Source organism: Pomacea canaliculata, linkage group LG8 (assembly GCF_003073045.1).
Source record: "Pomacea canaliculata isolate SZHN2017 linkage group LG8, ASM307304v1, whole genome shotgun sequence".
NCBI lineage: Eukaryota > Metazoa > Mollusca > Gastropoda > Architaenioglossa > Ampullariidae > Pomacea > Pomacea canaliculata.
In genome coordinates this window covers 29,326,683-29,351,367 of record NC_037597.1, presented here as the reverse complement: position 1 = coordinate 29,351,367, position 24,685 = coordinate 29,326,683, and the positions used below count along the sequence as shown (strand labels likewise).

At 42.4% G+C, this 24,685-nt stretch overlaps 1 protein-coding gene across 2 annotated transcripts in view; it reads left to right on the top strand.

Annotated features, from left to right (window-relative positions):
* Window positions 1–870: 870 nt before the first annotated feature.
* The window catches only part of LOC112570558 (WD repeat-containing protein 64-like), a 29,124-nt gene continuing 5,309 nt past the window's right edge, over window positions 871–24,685 (top strand). The window contains exons 1-31 of one of the 2 annotated variants that reach the window (XM_025249068.1): window positions 871–1,382; window positions 3,753–4,111; window positions 8,862–8,992; window positions 9,686–9,791; window positions 9,927–10,033; window positions 11,560–11,589; window positions 11,927–12,037; window positions 12,233–12,453; window positions 12,671–12,713; window positions 13,250–13,347; window positions 13,871–14,004; window positions 14,219–14,346; window positions 14,846–14,930; window positions 15,260–15,348; window positions 15,439–15,498; window positions 16,062–16,185; window positions 16,490–16,653; window positions 16,918–17,088; window positions 17,319–17,443; window positions 17,877–18,008; window positions 18,423–18,546; window positions 18,850–19,006; window positions 19,198–19,382; window positions 19,812–19,920; window positions 20,290–20,351; window positions 20,916–21,028; window positions 21,457–21,574; window positions 22,191–22,282; window positions 22,577–22,673; window positions 23,338–23,418; window positions 23,522–23,635. In XM_025249068.1, coding sequence (XP_025104853.1) covers window positions 3,955–4,111; window positions 8,862–8,992; window positions 9,686–9,791; window positions 9,927–10,033; window positions 11,560–11,589; window positions 11,927–12,037; window positions 12,233–12,453; window positions 12,671–12,713; window positions 13,250–13,347; window positions 13,871–14,004; window positions 14,219–14,346; window positions 14,846–14,930; window positions 15,260–15,348; window positions 15,439–15,498; window positions 16,062–16,185; window positions 16,490–16,653; window positions 16,918–17,088; window positions 17,319–17,443; window positions 17,877–18,008; window positions 18,423–18,546; window positions 18,850–19,006; window positions 19,198–19,382; window positions 19,812–19,920; window positions 20,290–20,351; window positions 20,916–21,028; window positions 21,457–21,574; window positions 22,191–22,282; window positions 22,577–22,673; window positions 23,338–23,418; window positions 23,522–23,635 — 3,468 coding nt within the window. In that variant the 5' untranslated portion in view covers window positions 871–1,382; window positions 3,753–3,954. The remainder of the gene's footprint in view (window positions 1,383–3,752; window positions 4,112–8,861; window positions 8,993–9,685; window positions 9,792–9,926; window positions 10,034–11,559; window positions 11,590–11,926; window positions 12,038–12,232; window positions 12,454–12,670; window positions 12,714–13,249; window positions 13,348–13,870; window positions 14,005–14,218; window positions 14,347–14,845; window positions 14,931–15,259; window positions 15,349–15,438; window positions 15,499–16,061; window positions 16,186–16,489; window positions 16,654–16,917; window positions 17,089–17,318; window positions 17,444–17,876; window positions 18,009–18,422; window positions 18,547–18,849; window positions 19,007–19,197; window positions 19,383–19,811; window positions 19,921–20,289; window positions 20,352–20,915; window positions 21,029–21,456; window positions 21,575–22,190; window positions 22,283–22,576; window positions 22,674–23,337; window positions 23,419–23,521; window positions 23,636–24,685) is intronic. The other variant, XM_025249069.1, reaches the window with a different exon arrangement.

Sequence of the window (24,685 nt, the reverse complement as noted above, 5' to 3'; positions counted from 1 at the left end):
GTACTTAGTTACATAGATATTTAGTCTCTCTGTCTCTCTCTCTGTCTCACACAACACACAGGCTCACGGACAAAAAACTCATATTATATTGACAGATATAAAAACACTTGAAAAACATGAGTACAAAGATTCAGAAATGAATATACACACAAGACGAAGAAACGCAAATGCTCACACGTAGGAACACAGACATATAGACAAACTACATACAGGATCGCAGACGCATGAACATTTAGGAGTACACGCAGGGCATTACTATCAAATAATAAAAAATAGTCGAGCTCGGACGTGTCAGGCACAAAGCAACAACAACAAGGTTGTGTTTTCTGAACAAGTCTTACAAACCGGGATTTAGGGTCAACGACGAGTGTATGACTTTTCTAAGGCACTGTGTTATTTGGGTTAGGGTAGCTCTATAAATAGGGCGATAGTAGGTACATGGATAATAGATATGTACTGACACCTACACACAGACAGCGACACAAGACATCAAGTAGGTAGATATACACACCTAGTTCATAGTTCCTATTGTCACCACTATGTCTGTGAGTTAAGACACACATCTCACAGTCAGAGACTTGAGGTAAGGTCAGATTTACGATGCACCAAGTCTGTTTTCCAGGAGAGGCTTTAATTTTATTACAACAGGTGAATGTACTTGAGCAGTCTTCAAAAATAGGTGAACAGGTGCTAATATCTTTGAAAAAAAAAATGCGAACACATGTATTGATAGTGTTTTTGCTGTGGGTGTGCACTACAGCCATTCATTGCTGTAACCTACTGTAGTTTGTAAGTCTGTGTTCAATGCTCGGTGGAGCCCGACAGGAAACTGTCTTCTGAATTGTTTTTGTACCTGCGCAAATATGCGGTCAAGGTTGTGGCTGGGCGGTCACAATATTACCTGTCCTTTCACCTTTCTCGCCTGTCGGTCGTTTCTGCCAAAAGACAGCCTCGCGTACGTTAAGGCCCGGCGGTTGCTAGGTGCGCTGTGCCACGACGTTGACAACGCGACAGCGGCTGCGCACTCGGCGACTTCCGTCGAATCAAAGCCATGCGAAAGGCTGTCGTAAACTAATCAGCCAAGGAACACTGTTAAGCCCCTGCGATGCAGGTGAGCGGCTCACACCTGTCAGGTACATCAATAACCAGCGCTTGCCCTCCTGGGCGGCGGGACTAACAGATGGCGGCGACGACGAGCAAGGAAAGGACAACAAGAAGACAACAACAGCGGAGGGTTCACAGCCGGCCATCGCCCCGTTGATTATCGAGCTTCGTGACCTCCGTCAAACCAAAACAGACCGACAGGTGGTCGTGTACCCGGGGGTGGATTCTATTGTGCGACGCTGATAAGTGAACGGGGAAGTGTTGAAGACTTGTGACAGGTAAGGCTCACAGGTGACTGCCCGCCCGTAGTGTAGGTGACACTTGCAGGTGACACGACCGACTGCCAATTGTTAGACACGTGTGTCGTGTGTCATGTATCCTGTATCCTGTGTCATGTATCCTGTATCGTGTGTCGTGTTTAGGCACAGCCATTGTCATGCACCGTTCACACCAGGTTGTATGGTGTTGTGACTATATGTTATATATAACAAATATTAATTACATGAAAAACAAGAACAATCATTTAAAAACCAACCATTTAGCCTGCCAACTACGAGGATAAGTAACGGAGCGTGGTGTAGTAGAGACCAACACCCCACGAGGCTGACATTCATGTACGGGTGCACGCAAGTGTTAGGTAAACACCCACCTCTATCCCCACCCACCTTCGAGTAGTGAGTGACAGCGGAGGCCCGTCCCCAGGTGGTACTAGTCTCCTCCCTGCTGCTGTGCGATTTCATTTCTGACACGTGATTGACAGCCCGGTGCTGTCAAAACTCGGCTCCGCCCACTGACGCTCGCAGTCGAGTTTTAAAGTGCGGGAGTGTGCTCACGCCCACCGTCAACAATGGCATGCACTCACACCGGGAAAATGAGTCCACACGTGTACACATGTCTGAGATGATATTTTCCACATTCTGTGAAATAAATGCGACCAATGTGGTAAATGTGAAAAATCTCTATTCTTCAATCTTAAAACTAGTCTGAATATATATTTTTTAAATTCTCGTCTTTGTAACTCTAAACCCTCCCACCCATAAAAGAAAAAAAAAAATACCCCTCCCAACAAACTGTCAAAGTGCTTCACTGGTGAAAGTCCACAGTCAAAGTGTTTTGTCGATCTAAGACAACAAACACAGCTGTGAACTTTTTCTGACCTCGGTATCGATCACCTCCTCTACTCTCGTCCCTCGATGAGACGGTCGTCTGTGGTCAGTCATGTCCAGTTCAAACAAATGCTCTTTGACCTTTAGGACTCATTAGTCAGATTAGTCCACGTTCCAAGGAGCCAACACTCTTGTTTCTAAGCTCGTGTGGTCTTAATGATATTAGAAGCAGCTGGTTTGGACAATTGTAATTTATTGACGAAACCAAAATTAGCAGCTGATGTCAGCTGGTGTATACATGCACGCAGCTAACAAGTCACAACTGTTTTTAATTTTTTTTTTAAAGCATCGTCTCTTAACCTGTCAAAAAGGAAGTAACCACCTCGGAATAATTTGAAGGTGTGGATTTCTCCAGTTTTTTTTATATCTAAAGAACTTTCATCGCCCGCTGGAACCTTAGGCCATCGCTCAAGATGTAATACATATCTCTATTCCTATATTACTAAGTTGAAATATGTATAAACATGTCGCATTGATGCATACATTGCACAGTGTTGCTTACTGCTGACAGTGCACATTACTACAACTTTTCTTCGATTGTTGCTCAGGTTATTGGTGGTTTATTTTACGAAAATTTCATATCACACTTGTTTTCCATGTTTCATATTCAAATTAAAATTCCGATATCCAGATATAATCACTATCACTAAGCAACCGTTGCTATGGTGATCATCCAGACTTGGCTGCAGGTTAGTCGTGTAACAGTTAGCCACCAGACTTGGCACCAGTGTTAGTCGTGTCAATCGGATGTGTGCTACAGTTTGGTACCCTGGAATAATACCGGAAGTTCTAGACAGATAAACCACCATCATCGTATTAATTGGCATTACTCAGTAACTGCTACTCCAGGTTAATATCTGTGAGTTCCACCTTGAAAAACCACCTGAGTCGCGTTAATTCCCAGTAACTGGTAATCACGGTTAATGGCTGCGACTTCGACTGAATTTCCTCTCAGTAATCGGCTTTGTGGAGCATCTGGTAATCAGGGTTAATAGCCGCGAGTTCAAGATGGACACGCCGTCACGGTCGTGCAAGGCCAGCTCGTGTGCAAAGTTTGCATGACTGCTTGCAGTGACGTCTTGCCGCAAGGCACGTAGTGGCGATAATAACCTCGTCAAACCGCCTCGTTACGGGCCGCAGTCATACGAGTTATTAACAACCTCTACTGGTAATCACCTTCGCCCCAGGATTGTGCGCTGGAACATGGTCTGCTTCCTGGGCTCAGCCGCCATATTCATAACCACACATCCTTCCTCGTGTTTAAGAAAACAGCAGCATGTTCTTTCTGCCCCTAATTTGTTGGAAAGCCTTGCTAAGGGGGGGTTAGGAGGAGGAATGGTAATTAGCGGGAGTCGATTAACGATCCTGTCTTCATTGTGCATGTTTAATTGATCCCTTCAATGTAAATTGTCGCGTTGGCCTGTCGGCAGGTACACTCTTTAATGTGCGCGCTGGCTTGTTTAATTAACGCGTCGTCTGCAGGCTCATCAACAGAGATACCTTGGAGTGATGGCGGGCCACGACAGCCACCAATATCCTTGATCACACCGTCGTCCTCGGACAAACCGCAATTTGTGCCAAGAAAACCTCTTCAGCTCTCGGCTCGCGGATCAAAGACTTTTGGGAGGGGCTTGGTAACCCCCAACCCCTTGATCGACAGAAGGTGCTGGACTAGACTTCCAACATGGAGGCCGCTCGCGAACTAACAGGGGATGACCCTCAGAGACCTTACACCATGGGTACCTTCGAGTCCAAGCTGAACCGCTTTCAAGAACTCATTCGCGACCTCACCTACCAGGACGTGGAGGCAACGCCCGAGGAACGACGTCAGTGGATAACAGGTGAAATTATTCATCATCATCATCATCATCATCATCATCATCATCATCATCATGATGTCCTCGTCGATGTTAAAATTTAACGTCTTTCCATAAGAATTGTAATCACAAAAAAAGTGTGAAAAGACTCCTCACTCCATCACACTTTGGTTTAACTTCTTCTTTCTTCTTCTTCTTCTTCCTGTTGTTCTTGTTGGTTTTTTTGTTTTGTTTTGTTTTTTTGTTGTTGTTCTTGGTGTTGTTCTTGGTGTTGTTCTTGGTGTTGTTCTTGGTGTTGTTCTTGGTGTTGTTCTTGTTGTTGTTGTTTGGGGAGGGGGTTAATGACGAGAATTGTAAATAAAGAACAGCCTAAAGCCAACGGAGACTGCCTGGAGGTGACTTTATAAAATAATTATTACATCGAAAGATGTATTAGAAATAAATAAAAACCGTTTGTAGAGAGACCGCCCCTTGAACTTCAAATAACAAGGGTTAGAGGAAGGGGATGGGTAGCACTAAACACGCGCGAGCACAAGTTGCTGATGAAAACGTAGATGATGAGTTTGAATGCAGTGGTCAGGGAGCAAAGGTCGGACTATGAGTTTGATTGATTTTCATAAGGTTGAAAGAGTGATGACGCACGTGAAATATAGCGTAAGGTAAAAGAAGTCCGGCTGCGCAACGATAAAGTACTTGTTATCAGCGACAGTTAGATGGCTATGGTTCGCATCTCGTTCCAGCCTGCTTCTTTTTTTTTTTTTTTTTTTTTTTTTTTTTTTTTTTTTTTTTTTTTGCATGCGTCACATGTTTACAAACCTTGCTGCTGTCAGCTGTGAGAATTCTCAATGTTCTTTATCAACAGACTTTCCGAGATATGGCATGCAAGGAAGGACTCTCAGAGACCGTGCACCCTGGGTACCTTCGATTAAGCACTTGTTATGCTGGATTAATATTAGGAATGAGAGCTGTTCATTAACACATCACCATACGAACACGCTATCGAAAATCAACAGACATGTATGCGTGTGAGCGTTAAAAAAAAAAAACAACAAAGAAAGTGGTTCAAAAGGCAAGGGACTAATAGAGTCGTCTTTATTTTTTGATGTGTTTATTTTCTTCCTGCGGACTCCTGGTTCAGCTCAGCATCTCGAGCCCCTCTCAGAGTCTGCCCACGGAGCGTCCTCTGCTCCGGGGTGCTTCCCCTTGTCTCGCTTCATTACCCGTACAACGGCACAATTATGAAACTTTTTCCACTCCACCGAACACGGGCGCCAGCAGACAAAGCCAATTTCAGCCCCGCACTTAAGAGAAATTGCGAATTTTAAATTCGTCTTCGTGCAGGAAAAGCAAAACACAGGCGCAGTTTCAAAAACCCCCTCTTGGAAAAATGGGAGGTAATTTTCGAATCACATTCTCCGAGACAGGGAGGGAAAGGGGATGAGGGGAAGGAAGAGAAGAAGAAAAAAATGGAAAATGCACCAGCAGACAAGAACGGTAATCCATAATTAGCAGTGTCGTTGACATGGGTTCAGCCTCCAGGGGATTTTTCAGGGGTGTGGTGGAGTGGAGGAGAGAGAGAGGGAGAATAGCGGGAGGCTGCGAGAAGACTTGGGAGGGATGGTCGGGGGAGGGGATGGAGAGAAGGGAGATGGACGAAGGTCCCAGAAGAGCGCAAGTGCTAAAGGGTAATCAGCCGCTGGACGCAGTGCCGACCGTGCGGCCTATTGTTCCGATTGCTACCTTGTCAACTCGCATGTCTGTTAATCTTCAACAGCTCGCGACACAAAGCTGAAAGTCCTCCGCCGTTATCTGGTCCCCGCAGCTTCTGCAAACGGCCGCACCACTCGCGACTCCTGCGTTCAGATGAAATCAATTACCACCGGAAACTAGAGGCTCTTTGGGGGCCTCTGATTCATTCTTCCATTTCATTAAATATTAATCCGGACGCCATTTCAGTCCGCAGCTGAGACAGTTTTGACTGCTGACTGTGTGTGTGTGCGTGTGTGTGTGGGTGTGTGTGTAGAATGAAGGGGTGTGTGTGTGTGTGGCTGGGTGGAGGGTGCGCCCGAGCGCATGCATCTGATGGTGGGAAGACATCAAATCCGAGATTGCTGCTGGAACAAATTGGGTGAAGGGGAGCGAAGTGGTCAAGATGATAGAGCGGAGCGGTGGCCGGTGGCTGCTGGTGGTGGTGGTGGTGGTGGTGGTGGTGGTGGTGGTGGTGGTGGCCGGTGGCTGGTGGTGGTGGTGGTCGTGGTGGTGGTGGTGTCCTCATTAAATGTGGGCGGAGGACGCGATAAAGACTACCATCACCGTGTTCGGAAAGTTTCTAAACGAATTTCCGGAATTAAGTTTTGCTGTTGGGAACGACGTCGGATATAACAAATCATGGAGAGATTCCCCGGTGGCTGGTCACCGCCCGCGGACCGCTCGGCTCCTCTCTCTGCAGGCCGAGACTGAACCACTGACTACTCAATGACTACCACTACGAGGTGCCTCCGCGTGCCTTAGGGTCACTACTGTACTCTCACTAGTGCTAGGAGATACCTCCGCATACCCTATTACTACGAGGTACCCTCCCCCCTGCATATCAACACGGGGTACTCGTCATATTGGTACGAGGTACCCCGACTTGTCACGTTATGACGAGATACCTCCACTTGTCACATCAGGACAACCCCACCTGCCATTTAGCTAAGAGTTATCGAACTTTTCTTATACCTACCACATGCTGTATCACTGCAGGATGTCTTCACGTGCCATATTTAACGTTTTGTGGTCTTCTATTCTCCAGAATGGGATCATTGGTGTATTTTGTCATTGTCTTAGCTACTTTTAGCTAAAATGTAAAAAAAAAAAAAAAGCGAGAAAAAAAGTATCTGTGGTTGGGATTCTTGATCAGAGGTATCGTGTCTGGTGGTTAATCTTGGCTGGAGGTATCGAATCAATGGTTAATTGTAATGGAAAGGATCTTGGTCAAAGGTGTGACACGAGTTGAAACAGAAAAAGTCGTGATGAAGACTTAATGGACATTGTCTTGATCAGAATCGCTAGTCTCGGTAATGGACAATGTCTTGGTCAGATACGATCTGTGTCCAAGTCAGATGTTCATCAGTCACAGCCGACATCAACGAGGAATCAAATGGATGATCTTTGGAGGACCGAGGCTCTCAGCTATTAAAATTCTTGGAAATTACCAAATATTTGCAGCTTACTAGCTGATATTTTCTCACCTAATTAACACGTTATTGCAAATACGGACGAGCCGAGCAATTTCCCTCTACATCGCACGTGAAGTTAACGAGATTTGTTAGCCGCTCAATTTTATCATGTTTCCTTCTCCATCCTCTGTCTCCCTCTCTTCCCCTCTCAATGCAGGGCGACAGGGGAATGGGGGCTGACCTCACTGAAGGAAACCCGAAACCCCGTACTTAGACAATCTCGGAGGGCCGGGAACCCACGTGCGCTGTCGGAGTCGCACCCGCCGTCCACGAGATTAATTAGCGCTAATCCCGCCCCGCCCCGCCGCCTGTCACCGCAAGGGGTAGGGTTACAGCACGTGCTCGCCTACCTGTCAAGATGTCTGTACCCGGGCTGGGGCTGACAGTTCCGGTGAGGGATGAGGGGGGTGAACCCGAGGTGGCATCAGCTGGGGTGGAGGCTCGGAGGCTGGGAGAGGGAAGAGGTGAGAACATTATGCTAGAATTACGAGATGCTGTGGGACAAGTGGGAGGGGTTGACAACTCACGAACGCAGTGTCGCACGTGCATGCACGCATGCAACCGCAATGGGAGGAAAGGGATGGTTACTCTCGTTTTCTCTCCTGTTCCAAATATGTTGGAAGAAACGAAAAATGCAAAGAGAACTCCGCGAAGCTTTGTCCAACAGCGCGAGATGTGGCACGCACGTGTCCTGATTACATTAGTTATTATTGATGAGACCTCTGAGTAATCATTTTTCATGCCTTTCTCCTCGACTTGACCAATCTGGTCTAATTTGTCATTTAAACAGCGGTGAGACCTCCGACTTTTCTCCTGGCCGGCCAGACTTGGCGGCGGCTAGTGGGCCTCGGGGGTATAGTTCAGTGCTCCCCCTGGTCCCGGCGCCAGACAGTTCAAAGACGATTACAAGAATCGAAGACGAGATACCGTTTCCTTCGGAATTAAGGCGAAATAGCTTGTAATTATTCCACAAGCCTTGTACTTGTGTCTGTTTTTCGCTCTTTTTCTCCTTGAATTTTGTCTTTCTGCTCGTTTTAGTCTTCGGACTGACCACTCACTCACTTTCTCACATACTTCATTCAGTCAGAGGCTGCTGCCTACAGTTTGAGACTGATTTTATTTTTAAGTAATATTCAGTATTAATCCACACCAGTTTATTTTAATAGTTGTTCTTTATCTCTCCACTCGACCTAAATAAACTTCTCACACAACTGAACTAATGAAGAAAATTGCAGCAACAAGAGTTGTCTCGATTTAAAATGTTTATTGTAACCAGATTGTTTTTACTAATATCATATAATTTCATATCATTACTAAACTATTTATTTTGTGACTAACCTTATTATAATCAATCTTCACTGAACTATCAGTTTCTATTCTGTGTTACAAGCCTCCACAAAACCAAATCACACTTAGGGGAAAGAAGTCATTCTTTTCCAAAAATATTACTGAAATATTATCAATAGTTCAAATTTTTGAAATTTTTGGTAAGCATTGTTGTCCTGATTTACCCTGTTTCGTTCTTCATAGAAACTTTTGTTTTCTTTGAACAGAGAATCTCCGCTATGAACAATTTTGTGAGAAAATTCGTGAGTTGTTTGGATCAGACATAAAAAATCAGGACCTGAAGTCTGTTTACCGGAAAATCTCCACAAACCCTGATGCCAAGGTGGACTGGAGCGAAGTTCGTATCTTGTCCCTTCCTTATTATCTTCTTGTTTAATTAACATGTCGTCAACTGTCAACTTCCTTTCTGTTTACTTTACTTAATTAAAGTCGTTTTCGGAATGTGTTGTAGATATCGGTTCCCAGTCACTTAATCCCCAGACACTTCATCCCCGACACTTCATCCCCGACACTTCATCCCCTAGACTTTTAATCCCCAGACACTTCATCCCCAGACACTTAATCCCTAAACTAAATCCTTAACTATAAAAATTATGAAGTCAGCGAAAAATTTAATTGAAATTCAAATTCAAATCATGCTATTGACTTCAACATCATTTGAACATCTACAACATTAGTTAAAGTTCATATAAGCTAGTAAATTTAATGTTCTTCAACAATATGATATGAAAATTGTTCTTGAGTGTTGGGGATGAAGTGTCGGGGATTAAGTGTCTGGGGATTAAAAGTCTAGGGGATGAAGTGTCGGGGATGAAGTGTCGGGGATGAAGTGTCTGGGGATTAAGTGACTGGACACCGTAGATATCTACAGTTCGCCACAGCAGAAAAAACTGTTGAAAAAGTGTTAACACATATTTAATTAAGTTTTCAGTTCTATCCTCGGTGTGAGATTATTATCTTAGTCATATAGAACAGTTACACACGGGTGTTGGAATAATGCAGAATCTGGGGTGGGTGATTTATTTTGCAGCTGTTCGGGTACTTTCAGTCCGGGGTAGAGGAGGAAGATATGACTGTCGGGGAAGAAGTTTCTGTCTTCATGGTGTCCAAACGTCGCAGAGTTGGCGAAGCAGCAGGTAAGATGCCAGTCTGCTACTTTCCTACCTACATGTCGAGACATAATAACTGTATATTATAAATTCAAATCTCGAGTATAGCCCAGTGGAGTAGACATTGCTAATGAGGAATGCCTCTTGTTCCCTGTGTCACAGGTGACCGGAAGCGACGTGACTCGGTGCAGACCCTGAAGTTCGTCCCTTTATTGGATTCTTACCTGGCCGCATCACAGAAAGGCGCCATCACGGTGTGGTCCAGTAAGGTCAGTCGTTCCTAACTTCTCTTATTATATTCTATCATCGTAGTAATTAATTATTTTAATCTTTGATGATCGTACGTGATCACATACACAGTGCTCATACACTTGGGTGAATTCTTGACTTTTTTACAACCGGCTTTTAGTTCCTGGGTCGGGTGCATCGGTCACCCAGGCAATGTTGTGATGAAGCATCTCACTTTAGACACAAAGTCTTATCCCTGGAGGGATGCACAGCTTGTTACTCTTGTTTCTTCTCTCTATATCTTTGTCCCCGGTTCTTTCTCTGTTCTTCTCGCACTGTGCGCGTGTTTCTCGAGCGCTCGGCCTTTCTCGTCATAATTACAGCCATTCGCTGGGCCAACACGAAAAAATAAAAACAACCTTTTGTCACCTGAAGAGAATTCATGGGGTGGAAGAATTATGTCCCCTTTAGAAATGCTGACAAAGGCGACCTAAGATCGATTACTTTTTCGGGTCCGAGCAATAATCAATAATTGATTTGCAGCCTTCGTCGGTACCCGAGGTACTCCGTGTACAAAGCCATTTCTCAGGAGTTGCTAGCGAAGGCGTCGAAAGATACGCAGTGGCTGTCACGAAGACATGACTTATACAGTGTAGGATGTTGCTGACATCATGAAAAAAATATTTTAAAATAGTAGACTATCAGACGGTTGTTCGTCAGCTAACATAATTATTTTAGGTATTAAATAGCTCAAAGTTATATGTATAACACGTAATATTTATGCTACCCAGAACGAATGTTGTTGAATTTCAGAAACAGATGACTGACATTTACAGTCCGTCCTAGTCGAGAAATTGTTTTCTTTTGAACTCTTTCGCTCTTTCTCTCTCTATCTCGAGTTCGATGACCTCAGTGTAATGTATGAGGCGCAGGCTATTGTCGCCCTTGACGATAGACCTATGCACGGTACACATCATCGTTGGTGCGACCAGTGACGTCTTGACAACGGCTGACAGGTGACAGGTTGGCGCAATAAGTTGATCATGAAGCGAGTTCACTAGGGGTTGCCGCCTTACTCCTGTGCAGACTTCCTGTCGCCTTCAATGGTGTCGTGGGGTCGCGATGACCTTTACACTCTACACGTGATAAACGTCACTGAATCTAGACTAAATTTTTTTAAAGGCACTGTGCATGACATGAAAATTACAACTACGCCGTATATAATGAAAACATTCCTCGGGTGGAATTTCTCTATGTCATCAGTTGGGGCTTCTGCCAATTAACGGATATTACCTTTTGCCAAACAAGTGTGTTCAGTCAACCATGACTACGTTTAGTTCTTTTTATTTTTGGTGCTTGGCATTTTGCCCTCTTTCACCCAATGTCATTTTTAAAATAAAATTGAAAATGTTGTTCCTAAATTATTTTAGAAATAAAAAATAGTCTAGAAAAGACTTCGTGATAGTTGATGTCCCTATTTTCCTCGCTCCTTGTGTGTCACCATTTTTATCGTGAAGCATGAGGTTCAATGATTTTTCTTTATTATTTACATGCTGTTTGTTTTCAGCTGCGGCTACAAGCTTGCGTGGATCTGAATGTGAGTTCAGTTTGTTACTACTGTCAACAATCTTTTAGCTGTTTGTTGCTAATATCAACAATTTCTGCAACTGCAGTTTGTTACTAACGTCAACAACGTTAGTAATATTAACGGTCTCTAATATGATGATTGTCATAACTGTCAACAGTCTCTCTATTGTTTGTTGTTACTGCAATGATTCTTTTTTTTCACGAGTGACTATGTAGTGTAATGACCCTCTATCTTTATCACAGAGACCTTTGTCCTACCTTTGTTTTCGCCTGTATTCTTGACGGTTATGTTTACCTGTTGAAGGGTTTTTCGTTATTTGTCAACATCACCGTTATTCAATGTACAGGAGCCGGCCTGGGTGACAGGCTGTGATTTCTTGCCCAACTTGCGCCGAGTTGCCTGCTGCACGGAGCGCAGTCTAGCGGTGTGGGACAACAGGGCAAAGGGCAACTCACAGGTAACACTCCCACACATTACATAGTGTGAAGAACATCATCTACATAGTTCACTGTGCCTGTTTCTGGAGTCTTGAGTGCATATCACATGGCCTGTTGCAATATGCAAAGAACTGCTTGTCCCCGGGATAACTGGATGGTGTGGGCGCCATTGAGAGCCGTGAGGACCATCAACAAGTTTGTTTTATTTTGTGCAGAGTGTCTTCATCCTCAAGCCGATCGAGCACTCGCCCCAGTGCATGACTTACATGCCAGGTCCTCAGTTTTCCGATGAACATGAGGACACCATTTTGTTTGGCGATGACCAGGGGTACATCAACGTCCTGAACCTCGTCGCCAAGGACCTCACGATGAAGAACTCCAAAGGAGAGGGACGCAACTCTTTCAACATGACGATAGAACCGTCCAAGCTTACCCAGTGAGTGGTTGTGAAGTTCTTGATCTCTTATGTCACCTTCTTCCCATAACAAGCTCTTGCAGGCTTTTTTGGTTGGGAGGGTTTGGAGAAATATTATTCACCTTATAGAAGTATCTGACTTTAAACATAAGCATTTCGTAATTAGAAAATATTTTTATAAAATCCGCCCTTTCAGAAAGCATGATGATGATTTGACTTATATCTGCTTTTGTGGCAGCCCAATTGTGAGGCGAAAGATTCACGGAGATTGGGTTTTAAAGGTAACTTATTGGCTGACTTGATGGGTGGATGCGTGAGTGGAATGTGTAAGTGGGATGTGTGGGGAGGATAACTTAGTGTAGCAGAATGAAGATCGGTGATGTTAGCGGGTGAGAAAGTAAAAATCTTTCAAGCCACCTTCATAGACCTAACAAATAAGAAGCAATGCCACCAAAGGGTAGGGCAAAATGACAGGTGCAAAATAAACAAGTGCAAAAAGGTCAAAGAACGAACTATTTTTAACTTCAGCTTGGGACGATGTTTTACCATTAACGAATCAGTCTAATCGATTTGCACAGATTCCTTCACAAATAGTAAAATTGACAAATCTCTTCAGAAGTTCTTTATTTTAAAAAAAGCTACGAGCTTCCTAAACTACACGAGAATACTGACCTCACTTTCTACTTTTGCTCGTTAGTTAATGGGAATGGCGAGGTACCGTGAGGTCAAAGATCATCTCAGTAGGATCTGAGTAGTAGACAGTAGAAGGCAGACCTGCAGATGGCGTTGCTAGGTGACAGGTATTTTGTCTGCGCAGGTGAAATATTTCCCAGATCTTCGCTGCTTCGCGTCTTGCTCTCCTAGCAGTCACGTGTCTTTTGTCTTGGAGGAGCCGGAAAGACTTTACGACAATGGGTACGTGAGTCTTGACAATAACACACACACACACAGAATATATGACAGCCAGCCATAGTGATATGATACAATGCAGGACCACGTGATTCACTCATACAATAAGTACACGTAGGGGCACAACAAACATTCAAACGCCACTGTTTGTGTTTTGTTTTTGTTTTGTTTTTTTGTTTGTTTTGGTTTTGGTTTCTTTTTTTTTTTTTTTGTTTACCGAAAAGACGGGGAGGTGGGACCAAGCAAGGGAGCTAATTTCAACATGTCTAATGAAACAGCTTAATGGAATTGAGAGGAGTTTAGACGCTTAACACTGGTTCCGGCAATCTGCGAGACAAACTCACATTTTTTTTTTCACATACACAAACACACATACGAACACGCACACACGCTCGCCCGCGCGCAGAGAGAGAGAGAAAAGCAATAAGTAGATGTCCAGTTTGAACGAGAGGTAGGGTAGGTAATTTCGGAGCGCTAGTTTATTGTTATCAGGACCTTCAACTTTTTTATTTATTTTGTGTTTGGGCAGGGAAGTGAGGGGTGTGTCTGTACCCAAGGGCGTCAACTGTTTCGACTACTGTGTACGCGCAAACATCATTGCGACGGGTGGGGTTGATAAAATAATCCGAGTGTGGCACCCGCATATCTTCTCCAGACCTACAGGCAAGTTCTGCTAGCATTCCTTTCTTTCTCTCTCTCTCTCTCTCTCGCTTCCCTCTCCCATCCTCCCTCTTGCTCTCTCACAGTACCCGGCTCAGCACTTGTCACTAAGCATCTGAGGATCGTAGGTAATGGATTCCGCTCTCGTGTTCGGCATGTTTTTTTTTTTTGTTTTTTTTTTTTTAGATGTAACACGTTGTTCTGTGTGTGACATCAGGAAAGCTCATGGGTCACCTGTTCACAGTGATCGACATCGTCTGCAACGAGCGAGACCAGCACATCATCAGCCTGTCCACCGCCAGGGTCTTCAGGGTCTGGGACATCCACACGCTCACCTGTCTACAGGTGTGCACGCTCCGCGTCCCTAGCAACAGCTCCTCCTTCCACTGTGTTACGTTTATATGCACTAGAACTCGCCAGATGTAAAAAGCAGAAGCTTCTCGAAGAATAAGATAATATAACAAACACAAAAACATGATGACTGTTCTCTCAAGAGTAAATTCCAAAGTCATTTTATTTGTTGTGAAATATTAACAGTAAATAACTTTAAGTACAAAAAATAAATCTCTAAAATGAGATTTTAAAAAATTTTAATTGTTTCCGGAAACTTGAGATTCGATACGAGTTAAGACTTTTATTATCTTGATCATTTTTATAGAAATGTTTTGACGTGGCAGACATCTTTCTGTCTGGGGTATGTTTTAATAAATAAGTTGTTTATTAATGTCCTCGTGGTGCTGCTGTGATATTGTGAAGAAAGGGGCTAATGGTCATTAATATTTGCTCGCACCCATGAAGAATGTGGTGTTGATATTTACCGGTTTGTCTTTGTGGTGTTTCTTAGGTTTTCACGGATAACGAGGAAAGGCCAGGAGAGAAGAGAATCTACTCCATGTTGTTCGACAACAAAAATGAGCGACTGTTGACAGGTGAAAAATCCTTGTCCGTTTTTTTTTTTTTTGGGTGGGCGAATTTGTGGATTTACTTGTTTCTTTCTTTATTTATTTCTTTTTTCTGTTTGATAGCTTTCTCTTTCTTTCTTTCTTTCTTTCTTTCTTTCTTTCTTTCTTTCTTTCTTTCTTTCTCTCTTTCTCTCTCTTTTTCTCTCTCTCTGTTTCGTTTGTTCGGCTTCAGATTTTTAAATTTAAGAAATCGTCGAGCGTAGATAGGTTTTGTTAACCATGTGTCCTTCGCTCACTATAGCTGATTAATTAACGTTCTCCGCAAAGAATGTCACGTGACAGCGTTCTTCATGCAGGTTCCAGCGTCATTGACGCGTGGCCTCTGACGCGCGCCGTGCAGGACACGATGCAGGTGCCGCACACACACGATCGCCCACTCGTGCAGGTGAGTCGAAGATGAAATTGAAAAGAGGTAGATAAGAGAGATAAGGTAGACATCGTCTCTATCTCTGTTCATGTGTTTTTCTTGCTGCAGATTCTGACCAACAAAGACCTGAACCAGATCGTGTCTGTTTGCACCGAGTCTGTCATCAAGGTAAGAATGATGTGTCCCACACGTACACGCGTAAACGTAAAACTCAGGTTTAAATTCCATTTAATAGCTGCTTTCACTAATTAGCCGCGAAAAAAGGTCATAGGGCATTCGCCGCCCCTTCACCCTACTCCACAGGAAAGAAAGAAAATGAAAAAAAAAATGGATCGCCATCAAAAGACAGATCACATGTCATCGGCAGTCAGACAAACAGTTATTATCCGAGTGAATTGGCCTCACCTGCCACTCCGCGTTTACATTTGATTATGCTTGATTGGAAAAAAGGAAATTTTAAACTTGACAGGCTATAATTAGCATTGGTCACATGACTTGCACGTTGCTGGGAGTCCACAACTTGCATTGACTTCCCATCACAGTTTCCAGAATCATCATGGAAGATCCATGCACTCGTCTCGTACAGGTGTGATGAAAACTCTCTGTTTCAATATTTTTATTTTATTTTATTTAGATAAGCACCGTGATTTTATTGTGTTTTCTTATTTTATCTATTGCTCATCTGATTATTATTGCAGACAATGTGTACTTGGTGATACTTGTATTCTCAGGTGTGGGAGATGGACACAGGTAAGCTGGTCTACTCCATCAGCGAGGCCCACGGCCCTAACGTGGAAGTGACCGCTCTGGCTTTGGACAATTCCGGGTACAGGCTGGCCAGCGGCGCCTTTGACGGTGCGTTAGTCCCGGGTACCTTTGGCAACGACAGACTTTGTCAACCAGTTAAATGAAACAAAGAGAAGACACTGTCCTTTTGTCTGGATGTTGAAATTGTAAATAACAACAAACCATGTTGGAACTGTAAACTGTCCTATTAACACATGTTTATCATTAAAATAACTTTTTTGTTAATAATTAACTAAAAACTGATAGAATAAAGTTACAGTAGGAGTAGTGTAAGAATAGAGAAGTACAGAAAAGCATTACAAGAATGAAACGAGTTGTGTTTCCTTCCTTTGTCTTCCTGTCCATCTGGCAGGCTCTCTGAAAGTCTGGGACTTCGGGGCCGGACAGTGCATCAAATGCAAGGCTGGACGTAGCACTGACGAGGATCTGAGCATCACTGGTCTCGTCTACCAACGCTTCTATGATGACCACGTCATCGTCGCTTCCGGTTGGACCAACAAGATCAAGTTGGTGTTGGTGAGTCGAGTGTGATCTCCACGGTTTAAACATGGCATCAGTACGGCTGAATGGTTGTCTGACTTGTTCACTTTTTAAACTCATTTTTCTGGAGTTTAGAATGACGACGCTGACGACGAGATGGTGGAGATGGTGAAGCAGGAGGAGGAGATCAATGAGGATGGAGGATGATGATGGAGGATGATGATGAATGAAAATTGATGATGATGATTGATGACATTGCCGGTATAACAAAGTACAAATATCGTTTGCCATTTGCCGCAGGACTCCAAAGATAACACCGACTTGACGATTTTGAGAGAATTCAATGACGTGTACTTCTGGACGAGAGAGGTCAGCATCACCTCCACAAGCTCTTCATCCTCTTCGATGGCCTCAGCGATACTGCCAGACATCGGCCAGCCCAGCAGTCCAGTGACAAGCGTCTTCAGAAAGGTTCGTCAGTGGTCGGTGCCTGGCAGATGATCACGTGATCTTAACCTTTGATAAAAAATATTCTTCACTATTGTTCCGCACGGCTTGCCAGAACTGTTTTTGTAATCATTTACCATGCCACCAATTTATTTCTTATTTTAAAAGGAAAGAGTAGAACTCAGTGTATTTCAGAGCATTCTTCCTGTGAAGTTCAACAGTTATTTTTCATAACTGCATTATGCATTATTCAGGACTTCCTCCTCACAAACCATGAGGTGACATGTATGACAGCCATCACCTCTGATGTCATGGCTACAGGATGCGGAAACGGCAACATCATCTTCTGGAACGTTGAGAGGGCGGTGGTGGAGAAGATGTAAGAGACTGACAATAGACGGCAGTCCTTCTGTCTTAATCTTTCTTTTTTTAGGTTATTTTGCTTGTTGACATATGCCGAGAGCTTGTGATAATGTGATGGCTGCTAAATACAAAATTAACAGCCCTCGAAAAAAAATGAAGACGTATGACAAAGTAACAGTCACTGTTTGTCTAAATAAAGATTGTCATCAGCATTTGTCTATTTGCAGGTTTTTTGGGGTTTTTTTAATATTTTTAAGGATCATGTAAGTCAAGGTGGTTTTTAACTATTTCCGTGGGTTTTTCAAGAGACATTATCTTGGTAAAGAATGCTAAAATCTAATATTTTGGTCCTGCGTTATCTATGACGACCATAAATTCAGTGACACAGAGAGATAGAAAGAAAGAGAGAAAGCGAAGTAAGTATTATGTTGGGTTTTTTTTTTCCAAAGCTTTCTCCTGCCACCCTCTCAAAACTCGAGCGCCAGAAGTCGACATCGAATGCGACAGGCTGGGGAGAGGAGGGTTAACTGCATGAGGGTGCTGGTTCATAGGGTTCGCCGCCTGGACCCCGCCTACATCAAGTGAGAGAACTTCATCACCATCACTGTCTGTCTGCCCATCTCACTTATCAGCCCATCCTTGTGTTGTGTATATGTTATGTAGACTGGTTGGGTTATATTAGGGTAATGTGAACATTTACTCACAGAGAGACTGGGGTAGGTGCCTCTCATCATGTCTATCTATTTTTATCTGTTGAGCCACCTTTCTTTTTTTCTTTTCATTATTTAATAAATTTGTTCTTCTTTATATTAAAACATCTTTTTCGCGGGATGATGATGAGGAGGAGGATTGATGGATGGATGATGGATGATCATTGCGATCTCGTTGTCTCTCTGCCTCTATCGCTTGTGCAGTGTCTCTCGAGAATTTTCTTGACCCTGAGAAAAATCGGTTTAGCACAGGACTTTGATGACCTAATAACATCTTGCTTACAGAAAACTGACAGGAAACTATCGTTCCGGAACTGAGGAAACCAAAGAGGACGACAACAAATCGCAGGAAACCGGGCGTCGATCTAAAAGATCAGTTGTGGCGATAGGTCAAGGTCCAGACGGTCAGGTCAGTGCCACCGATTTCGGGGTACGGGTGGATGATGTACTGGGATGGTTGGAACTAGTTCGTTCGCTGGTGGCTGTGGAATTCCGAGAACTTTTGCAAAGTGTAGATTCTTTTCATATTTAGGACAAACAGCTGTCTTGATATCATCAATCGCCATGTCACCCTATATTTGTTGAAGGAAGGCAGTAACTAATTTGCAGTCGCTCCTACAGTGCAAAGAGACTGAAAAAATTGCGTATCCCGTGACCACAGGGTGACCAGATTTACAGACCACGTGACCATGTTTGTTTATCTTTCTTACAGCTGGACGAGGACAGCAAGCGGCTGTTACGAGAGTTGTCCTCCAGTCTTGGCGGCAAAGAACAGCAAGCGCAGGACATCGTCCAGGACAGCGCAGTCCAGACAAGGTCTGAAAGTCAGGGCGAGGACAAGATTCAACAAGAAGCTTCTAACACAAATAGTATGTGTTGTTACACAGTTGCTATATTGTGACTTTTCCTGTCGATTACGTCACTATCGTTCAGACAGGTATTTTTTCCGGTAAATTTGATTCACTAGTTTTATTCTTGCTGAAAGATTTCCATATTTCATTGTGGCAAGTAGCCAGGCTCTCAGACTGAGAAATGAACTGACCATGTATTATGTTCAAAGCTGAAGAGAAACCCGACACTAAAGACGGCGAGAAGACAGATGTGAAGACAGAGGCGCATGATGATGGAACGGGAGCCTGGGGCTTAGACAGCGGTGACCCCGATGCAAAGATGATCGTGGATATATTTGACCCCATCCTGGTCACCGTTCATCACGATGCTTTTGTCCGCTTCTGGGACCTTGAGGTAAGTATAAAGAATTTGCTCATCAGGAACCATGCATTTGGTAATCTTCAGGGAACATTGTTTTCTATTCAAAACTAAACTTGAGTTTGAAAAATGAAATTTGGCTTTTTTTATTACAAGTCTGCCTACAGTCTCTATACATCACCACAAAGATGTAGGTTTGATTATGGGATAAATAATACATTAATAAGTAATAAATTCTGGAGTCAGCAGTATGATAGCTGCTGATCTTCTTCCTCCATTGATAACAGAATCCCTCTGAATGTCTGATGCCTTTTTTTCGTCCGTCATGTTATTGCTGACATCTAATCTTGTTGCTGCTGTTGTTGTTGCGGATGATGACGGTGGTGGCTGTGGTGCCGCCACCTCCGCTGCTACTGCTCTTCTTCTTGTAGTGAAATTATGTATAGTTCATTTCCTCTGTTCCAGACAGGTAAGACTTTACGAGAAATCTCGCCTATGACGAGAAGGCAGGGAGTGCCAGTGACCGCCATTTGCCATGATGCCGACGTGAACTTCCTGGTCACTGGAGACAACAGTGAGTATTCTTACTAGATTGTGATGAAGAGCTTTCAACTGTAAGACTTCTGATGTGTTTTGGAGAGAAATGCAAGCAGGGGACTGTATTTAGATTATCGCCGTCATTTTATCACGATAATAAACATTTTAGTTTCTTTAGCCATGGTTGGCTGTTTTGGAGCTGGGGTTTGGGCAAACGCGTATTTATCTTACAATTAACATTTTCGGAAGAACTTGTTCAGTTAGTATTTATTGTCAGTCTCATCATCATCGTTCATTAATCACCATCATCATCTAAAAGGTAATATCAAATGTTTGGAGAGGAACGTAACCATTCACTTGATGGTGTTTCTCTTTTGTTTCTAAAACGTTCTATTTTATTTTTCAGAGGGTTACCTCACACTATGGGATGTAAAAGCATTCATGGAAAACCCTACTTCAAAAGAAAAGGTAACAGAATAATTTTAAATCTTTTTGCAGAAAAACGCGGTTCATTTCAAACATTGAAATAAAACCAATGTGCGTCTTATTCTATGACAAACAATGAGTCCATCAATACAGTACGTTTCGATGTGTCTTTAAATTATGTTTTCTTTCTTTTGCCTGTTATTAAACTATAAAAATAAATTGAATATTAAAATTATTAAACTAGTAAGTATTATTTATAATTATAAATTTTTTTTTTTTTTCTGTTCCTCCCTAATCCATTATATTCTACTACTAAATGAAGTTCATCTTCAGTGTTCTGTATATTAGGTACGTCACTAACTGCTAATTGATCAAGATCAAAATCAAAAAATCAAATCAAAACAAACTTTATTGTCTGTCGAGGATATCAGGACAGAAAAGTTTCTTCGCTCACAAGGGCAGGCATATATATACTCAATTGATGTGTGGTAAACTATTAGTTTATTTATAGTCTTTCGTGCACAGCTCAGTGAGCTCTCCTCAATAGCAGAGAAATGTACGTGGTATTACTATTATTATTGACCAGTTCACGTGCATGTTGGTCAGGAAACTCTCAGACAAGTCGTTTCTTGGCGAGCGCATCTGACAAGAGTTGTGTCCCTTGAATACGTTGACTCGATGAAAGCCATCTTCTCCGCTTCGACAGACGGTTCAGTCCGGTAAGTTTAGTTGCTTGTTGTTGTTTTCTTTATTCCTTTTTTTCAGCATAACTGTTTCTGGTAATATTTTTCACTTAACTGTTTTTCTTTGCTATTTGTGTTTGCATGTCTGTGTGTCTTTTTTCTGTAAAGCAACTTCCCATCATCATTATTTGCGAAAGATGCATTTTTAAATATCGGTGACCTCTCAGATCAACATATATCCTATTAGATATGTTCTGCTGCAGAAACAATCACTGGCTTAACAATATTAATCATAAGTGACTGTGTTAACGATGCTTTTATATAAAACTCTGCCAGAATTGACCTGTTTAGTAATTCCATCTAGTTTCAAGTGGAATAAATTTTGTCTGAGAGTGGTATGAGAGAGAAATGTAAATAATTTTTTACTTTTTTATTATTATTATTATTCCCTGATGTTGTGCTAGAGTGTGGTGGGGAACAAAGGGAAGATTCGTTGGATTCTTCGGCCAGCATCGTAGCTTTCATTTTCCAGCCACCGATGAGACAGCGGGAACCCCCTCTCTTCCTTATGACATCACTGAGGTACGCATAGATTACCTGCAGCGTAATTTTGTGACGTCATTTTATTTTTGACGCTTAGCTGAAAGTTCTATGATATCATTTAGTTCTCTTTATGACATCACTGACATAGTATTTCAGTTTTCTTTGGAAGAAGAGTGGAGATGGAAGACATAACAAAGGACAGAGACGATTAGACTAATGAGGTTGCTCGCTCATGCACGAATGGATAAGTTACAAACGACTGCTCAGTGTCTTTTTAACGTCTTTTATCGGTGAGACGATGTTTGATTGCTACCGATCCCTAATCTATTATTTGTGCTGTCAATTATCAAGTACTAATGAGCAAATTTGGCGGCTAAAAGTACTTGAAGACAGTACTGTGTTTACTATATAGTGTGTTGGGCTTTTCTTTTATTAATTATTGATTAGTTCTGTTTCCTGTGATGCCATTGACTTTTCTGTGGATCGATTAGTCGGAATTTTCCGATCCAGGGTGATTGGTGTCGGGTGGGAAAAGGTCTGGCAGATTACTGAGATTATCTGTGAAGTTTTGCAGAACTAAACCTTCTCAGTTACAGCAACTTATCTGATTATGAAGTGTGTGGATTACCTGAACTAATCGTCTGTCTGACATCAGGGTCCACTTGCTCCAATCAAACGCAAAGGCACCAGCCAGAAGATCACAGCATCGCAGAATTTTGAATATCCTCTTATCTTCGATCAACAAAGGTAGCGACGCTAACATCTAGGCATTTCCTAATCGTGAAGTAGACTAGTACATTTTTTCAAAAAATTATATTGCTCATTGTACTCAGTTTTTGTGTGCCTCTGTCTGTATATCTGTTAATTTTTAAGCAATTCTTGCCTGTAGTTGTATGGGTGTTGACTTAAGCAAGTCTTTATCTAGTGTGTCACTGCGGTTGTATGTGTGTCACCTTAAGTTTTCTTGTCTGTATGTTCATATGTGAATCAGCTGAAGGATTACTTTTGTGTTAAAGTATTTCTTGTTGTTTTGCTGTCCAGGTGGCAGCCTTTTCGACGGTCGGCGTACATGGCTAAGAAGCACGAGGTTCTAAGGCCTGAAGACAAGAAGTTTTTCGGGGCCCTGATCAAGCCCAGGGTATGCATCTGAAGTTAATTTTTTTTCTGGGGAGGGGGAGAGTTAGGGGCTTGTCAAGCCAACAAAAGTGCATGAACTTTGTTATGGCCTTTAGTAATCTCAAAACAAGTCCTAAAGATGTTCTGATAAAGCTCAGGGTGAGTGCCTGAAGGTTCCTAAGAAATTAATCAAACCCATGTGTTTGTGTGCGCGTGCTTGCCTGCATGCATGGACACGTGCATATGTAACGGTTGCATGGTCAACTTCACAAAAGTCCTTTCTTCTGACAGGATTCTCTCTATAAATGCGCCATTAGATGAGAAGAGTTGTCGTTAGAGACGTAATAACGAAACTTCCTGTCTACAGAAAATGTTTTAATGGTTTTCCGCAGAGCGCTTGAGTCCTGTCGGTCCATTAGGCACAATTACGTTTGATTCTGAATGGAATCTTCCCTTTCTTTGAACACATTCTAACTCAGTTATTTAAACAGTCTTCGCCTAGCGTCTAACCTACTCAGCGGGCTCTTGTCACAAAGATGGAAACACACAACAACAACAAATTCGTCTTCAGTTTCAAAAATATGAAGGGACCTGATAGTGCGAAAGGCCAGTAGGTGTTGTCTCACTCATCTTAAACGTGTTTTTTCAAATAATGACGTTTAATAAATAACATTTCATTTCTGCAGGCTTACAATGATCATCTTGAAAGCTTTACAACGGGCGAAAAAACTTCTGGTGCTGTTTTCAGGGCTTTGCCAGTTTACAGGGTATGTTGTTGTTGCTGTTCTTCTTCTTCTTCTACTTGATTAGAGTAAAGAATCATTGCTTTGAGAATTTAAACCATAAAGGACTGCTTGTGTGTCATTACAGATTAAAACCCCTAAGAAGCCCAAAACGCCCGATGTGAGCTTAAAGCAAAACAACGAAGAAGAGAAAAATATGTTTGGTCCGTCCTCAATCTTTGGCATCACTCAGGCTATCAAGGTAACATTTGTTCACATTGTTTCAAGCACAGATATAGATATGCTGGTTCTGTGTTGCCTCCATTTCCCTTTTCTCTGATGCAAGTGTGGCTGGAAAACAGTCCGGATGTCTGAAAGTGTTCTCAGTTATTTCTCAGCCATTTCTTTCAAACGTGGAATAACATTAGTTTATCGAATAATAGCTTGGTTCTTATTACCTATACATGTATTTTTCTTAAATAAAAGGATGTGAAGATCAGCGGTGACATTTCCCGTTTGTCAAAAAAATTCTGAATTAAACATTCTATATTTATTTCCAAGTCTGTTGTAAGACCAACGATTTGTCAAAAAAGAATGAAAGATTCCTTCATCTAACGTGGGAGATTGTCATGATGTCATTATGTCATTATGTCAGCCTTTACCACAAGGATCCCCGTCAAATAGGAACATTGTTGTTCCCAAACTGTAAAGCATCGTATTAAATCTGGTCTGAGACAAGTCAGACGATGAATGCTAAACAAAGAGGGGAATTGTAGGGCTTTAAGGGACCTGTAATGGGTTTAAACTCGCTTTCACTCCCTGCGTCTTGTTTTCCTGCTCTGCTTACATTTGCTGTAATAATTATATTTTTTTATTATAGAGTATGTAAACATTTCATTTAGAGTCGACCAGCAACAAAACTATTACAGGTGATGTTAATAAAAATTTTGTTTCCCTTCGAAATGGACATTTAAATTATATGAATTATATACCATAAACCATATGCCATAGAATGCACAGACCATAAATTATAAACATTCATTCTTATTATTTTTTCGGAATTTTAGGTCATACGATCCTTGAACTGAACAGAAATCTTTGCTCGATCCTGAATAAAATAAACCAGGCAATAGTTTCCTTGGTAATGTTGACTTTTAAAAAAAACGAAGCCAGTAGTTTTCAGTTCTATGTCTAAGGATGGCTTCGTGCAATTAGCAACTAATATTCTGTTCATTTGTACCCTCACAACAGTTTGTACTTATCTCCGATCTGTTTATTCCTGTCTGACCATACGTCCTCTGTATTTACCTGT